Source organism: Arachis ipaensis, chromosome B06, assembly GCF_000816755.2.
Source record: "Arachis ipaensis cultivar K30076 chromosome B06, Araip1.1, whole genome shotgun sequence".
NCBI lineage: Eukaryota > Viridiplantae > Streptophyta > Magnoliopsida > Fabales > Fabaceae > Arachis > Arachis ipaensis.
In genome coordinates this window covers 15967442-15973246 of record NC_029790.2, presented here as the reverse complement: position 1 = coordinate 15973246, position 5805 = coordinate 15967442, and the positions used below count along the sequence as shown (strand labels likewise).

General features: G+C 32.9%; 1 protein-coding gene across 2 annotated transcripts; it reads left to right on the top strand.

Moving 5' to 3' along the window:
* On the top strand, positions 450 to 4745 carry LOC110263195. 2 transcript variants are annotated; one of them, XM_021104112.1, is made up of 7 exons: positions 450 to 772; positions 867 to 940; positions 2058 to 3546; positions 3618 to 3710; positions 3799 to 3900; positions 3990 to 4313; positions 4502 to 4745. In XM_021104112.1, the coding sequence occupies exons 4-7, from the start codon at positions 3621 to 3623 to the stop codon at positions 4547 to 4549; spliced, it is 564 nt and encodes a 187-aa protein (XP_020959771.1). In that variant the 5' UTR covers positions 450 to 772; positions 867 to 940; positions 2058 to 3546; positions 3618 to 3620; the 3' UTR covers positions 4550 to 4745. The 2 variants fall into 2 exon arrangements, with proteins under 2 accessions (XP_020959771.1, XP_020959772.1); XM_021104113.1 differs by having other exon boundaries at positions 2058 to 3710.

The window sequence follows — 5805 nt, the reverse complement described above, 5'->3', positions numbered from 1 at the left end:
AAGTCTTAAAACTTGTCTTGTAAGACCCCTAATTTTTAAAAGTTATCAATAAATTATTTATGATGTATTATATTTATTTAAGATTATATTTTAGAGATTTTTATATAAAAGTTGAGTAAACTCTTATTTATTATTTAGGATTCTTATAATTGAAAAATAATGAGTATTTTGTATGCCGTAATTTTAATATATAAATTTTTAACCTTATTTTATAAATAAAGGAAAATTAATTTACTTATCTCCAATTTTTTTTAAATTGGTATTTAACTGAAAATTATTTAAAAATTATTAACTAAAAGGTATTTTTAAGGATGGATACGTTATATTTAATTTGATGTTTACTATTATCTTAATTTTTTTTATTTCATAAAATTACACTACTATCCCTATTCACTACAACAAAATCTAATTTAGGCGACCATTTGGGGGAAGCGGTCAAATAGATCCGCCGTCGCTGCAATCCCTCATTTCACATACCAGCGGTGAAACACAACCGCCTCATTTCACAAATCCAGCGGTGGCCATCACGCTCGTTCCACGGCGGTTTATGAAATTCGCGCCATTACTTGCTCAGACCGCCTAATTTCTCTTTCCTTCGCACTTCTCGCTAGCTCCACTACCCACTACTAACTGCCATTACCCCAATTTTTCATTCTTCCCAAACCTAGCACGCCCAGAACCCCAAGTGCAGTGAAAAGAAAATCTTCGTGCAAAACAAAATTTGCAACGAATCATTGTTTAGCAAAATTATACGCATTTGTTCCTATCCCTGGTAAGCTAATTGTGTTTTTCTTTGTTCTTTTCTGATTCAATTTTATGCTTCTTCTAGTTAACAATCACTGATAACCCATTATCTTATTCTCTAGTTGTTTCTCCTTCTTGTTCATCACTCTGAACGCACAAATTTCTCTCTTAGAAGTGCACATTTCTTCAATTTAAGGTTACTCTGTCTCTTTCTCTATTAAGATTTTCTTCCCTCTCTATTTTTCTTACGCACAGTTTTTGATGGATAATTTAATGTGTAATTTTAGAAAGTGTTATATATAATATGATCACATAAGCTTTTGATTGAAAAATATTGATTAATTCTGTAGTTTCTCATACATTAAGATAGAGTGATGTCAGATATGAAAATATAATATTTTGTTGCAAGAATGACCGAAAAAATAATGAATTGAAATTGTGTAAGTGCAACAAAGCAAGTAAGATGAGCATATACTTTCTGTGTTTGTTGTGGAGTTTGAGACACAAGTAAGGGGACACTAATAACAGAATGGGAGAGAGTAAGGTTAGAAATTGGGTAGCAGAAGAGAGACAGAGTGAAGTGGGAAAAGGTAAGAGTTACAAGCTCTATTTTTGTGGCAATAATACAATTAAAATTTTCAACAAAATGATCAGATTATTCCTTCCCAGTTTGAGATAATGATTTGGAGATTTTGAAGAATTGGAAATTGACACACCAGACTGCACAGAAATTGAATTATAAATTTACTTTAGTTTGGTAATATAGGCTTATTGATTATTCCAAAAGCTCTTACAGCTCGTAAATTCTCTGAATACTATAACCATACATGATGGGTTTCGTCGGGAGGCTTCTAACATAGAAGATGTAGTGTTTTAGCAACATGATCATAAAAAACTTTATATTGTTTACAAACTTACTTTTTCTCTTTCGAGCTTTGATCATTTAAGCTCATCCTGAAAAGACTTGTTCAATTTTTGCTCCTCTGTAGTTGAAAGAAAGAACATGATAGTTAGCAATTATTTAGTTTACACTCCCAAAATGCGCCAAAATCTAATAAATATTGAAGTGCTGAATATAGATCCTGGTATTTTAGTTGGATGTTTGCCAATTTATTGCGTTCTTGCTCCAATTCCAACTTCAATTTTTGTATCTCACGAGTATGTAGAACAGCTGCTGTGGGACTATCTTTTTGATCCCTCAAATCCGCAAGCTCCTAGAAGTCATTCATATAATGTCGCACAAAACAAATAAGCTTGTGATTACATTACATTTGAAAGGTGATATTAATCTGATGCTTTTTTGTTCGTATCAGGAGTTCATAAGAGCTAGAGCATGTGGAGCTACATGACGAGGAAGAAGATGACGAGCCAATTTTTTTTCTAATTGATGAATGGAGAGAATTCTTCGCAAAAGCTGAAGCAAGGAGGAAACAAGGTTAGCAAATTTATCCTCAGCACTCTCATGTTAATACAGACTTTTTATATATGTCTTCTTATATAGATACTTATGCAAAGAGATGTAGTGCAGTTTGTGTGTGTTGATATGTTTAGGATTATGTGTACTTTATTCTCAAATCTCAAGTGAACCTGTGGCAGTTGAGAAATTGAGCAAGTCATTTAGCCGGCATACTGTTTCCTTCTTTGTTTTTGTATCTCAAATATATTTTTGAGTCAAAATCCATAAGATGAAGTCAAGTGTGGTGTTGCTAAAATTGAAAAAATTGGATGGAAAGATTAGGACTAATGAACCCGTTATCGCTAATGCACCTAGAGCATGTTTTATAATCTCTATAAACAGTTTTTTGAAACAATCTAGTAGTTTGGTAAGTAAAAAGATAGATTTTTAAGTTGCGAAATAGTTTATAAGTATAAATCTTTTTTTGAAGTATAAATCCTTTTTTGAGGTTTATAATTGTAAGTAAAAGCTGGTTGTTGTTTCAGAAATGTTGCTTTTACCAAATGGATCCTAAGTACTAAATAATGTAACAAAGAAAGCAACGTCTTTCAAGAATTTCTTCCAAGAAAACATCCGTATTTTCATTCTTATTCTAATTAGTCTTGGATAAAAGGTCAATATTATAAGTTTTTTTTTTTATTATTGATATAGATTACATTATTCTCTTTAGAGTTACAGCCTAAGCTAATATTTTCAGCCTAATATATAATTAGCTTTTTCTTACAAATATCAAAATCAATTCTATATCCCTAATTTAATTTCAACTCCAAACACTTTGCTATGTACGTAAATTATGGAAATTAAATCTCTTGATTTGACTGAATATGAAATCAATGTTAAGGACTTAACTCAAATTAAATTAGTTGAGGTTGAGCTTGTAATTTTTGAATTCTAATAATTTAGATGAAAAGAGAAAAGAAAAGAAAATGATATCTCAGTAGTTCGGTGGTTTGACAACGACTACAAATATTGTGATCATCAGTGGTTTAATAATGATGAACTTAAATTGTTAAAAAACTGGCCCTTTTTATTTGATATTTTGTTCAATTATTGCCTTGTCATTACCTTTTTGAAATCATTGATAAGGAAAAATATCATCGACAGTGTGAATATCACAATTTGGGTGCAAGTTGTTATGGTGGCATCAATGTGTATTGTCAGTTTGTCACACAACATAAATATGTGATAGATTGTGTTCAAAGGAAGAAGTTGCATGCAGATACCATCTGCAATTGCATTTATCTTTATCATTAATGATCTAAAAAGAAAAGACAAGAAAAGGAGTTGGAGTCAGCTTGGAGCAATGGACAACTTTTATTGATTATAGATTAAGGTCCAGAACTCAGGTAATTGTATGAACACACATTCTATATTTCACTTTATATTGACAAATTGCTAATTGAATTTGCATGGGTAGGAAATGTGTGAGAAAAATGCAAGTAATCGAGAAAAACAAATAATTCCTCGTACACTCGGATCCAAGACGATTGCTAGGAAGAAACACGAGTTGGTTTGTGATTGAGTCCTTATCAGAAAAATATTATGTTATTTAATTTTTACATACGTTGAAATTGAATTCCCATTTATTGAATTGATAGAAAACTGCAAACAAGAGAGTTTTTACTAGAGCTGAAATATATCCAATTAGTCATAAGAAGAAGGATGGATCTTTGGTTAATGATGAGGCTAGAGAGAAAAGTGTAAGCACTTTCACTTTATTTTGGCTTTGTTTGTTAATGATGATGGAGATTATTCTAATGATGATGTATTTCTCAAATTTTTATCATAGGAACAATTAACTTTGCTTCAAGCTAATGAGAGTTCTACTGATGATGCATATATCAAGTTATTTGGAAAAGAACACCCAGGTCGTGTTAGAGGTGTAGGATTTGGTGTTGGTCTCTCCCAAGTCATGAAATCTTCTAATAGTTTAGGAGGGGTATCTTCTTCATGCAATCATGACTTTGATATGGCTAAAGTTTGCTCTATGGAAGTAGAATTACAAGAGAATAAAGCAACAATTTCTTTATTACAAGCCCAGGTGACATATTTCATTAATCATTGTATGGGTGGAAAAGTGCCACATGACTTTCCTACAGCTACGAATGATGGGGTAAATATTATATATAGATTTTTTTTCCTGAATCTTTCATTGTGCATGATTTAGTAAAATAATAATTTAGTTATTGTTGTTCATTTTCTTAATTTGTGCAGATGACTTATGCCTTTTCATGTTAGACTTAAATTATTTAATGGTCTTTGTTTTTATTCTAACATATTTTTATTTATTTTTAATCCTAGGTTACAAACTCTCCAATAGAGACAAGGCCACCTTCTACTATTCCATGAAGAAGTTGTAGAATTTTATGATTGAAGTGACTGAAGACTTTTATTATCAAAGTAACTCTTTATTTTAAACTTTTAGCTTAGTTAAATATTAGTAGCAAAATTCTTTTCTAATTCAATTTTAGTATTGCGCTATTTGAATTTACTTTGATATGTAAATATAGGTGTTAAACACTGATTGTGTTGGATTTATGATTATGTAAGACTTATTAAATATATTATATTTTGAAATGGAATGTTCATATTATTTTTGGTCAATTTTTCTATTTTACTTTGTGTTGTAGATTTTAATATTTGTAGTAGTTATTTTTTTATTAGGATTGAAGCATTAGGAATAGGAAGTAGTTTATATATAAATTTCTTTATTTTTTAAAAAAGCATGCTGCAGTTTTCAACCGCCGCGAAATTCATGGTAGTAATTCATGTCGACCTTTTAAATGCGGTTTAAAACCGCCGTGAATGTTCAACGATAAGTAAAATTTCAAATTTTGCGGCAATTTTTAAACTGCCACCATACACCTACTCTGCCTGGTTCACGCACATAGTGGCGGTTTTAAACCGCCGCGATTCACCGAGTGACTCTGGCGGCGGTTGTTCCAGCGGTTCTTCAAAACCACCACCGCTGCTGTGCCGACGGTTGACCTGGCCACATTTTGCTCACCGCCGGGAGCTGATTCTAGCGGAAGTTATAACCGCTGCAACCCCCCAAAATAACCGCCGCCACTGCGCTGTTTTGTTGTAGTGATTTTCAATAAAAATACCTAAACTAAAACCCTAACCTAATCCTAATTTTATCTAAACCTAATTTTTACCCTAACCCTCTAACACACAAACAGCAACCACACCCCACCCCTCACCCACGGCTCACCCTCACACACACATAGATACCCACACCCACAAAAGGAAGAAAGACAAATAAAAGAAAAGGGAACAGGGAAGGGGACCGAAGAAGGAAGGAGACGGGGGAGAAGGGAAGGCGGCGCGGTGGGTGTCACTGCCACCGTCGCCGCTGCCGCTGACAAACCATCAGAGCTTCTGGCCGCTATCAGAGCTGCGGTCCGGTCAATTTGGAAGCTGCTACTGTGTCGTTCTATTCTGTTTATCATGGGGAGATTATTCGGTTCCGTTCTTGTTTATCGCAATACTCTATTATCAATTATGTTTTAATATCTCTCAATATCCATTCCATGTTAATTCTAAATTATGTCAGATATGTGGTTGTCGGAATTTCTGCGGTTGCTGTCGATTAACATGAGAAT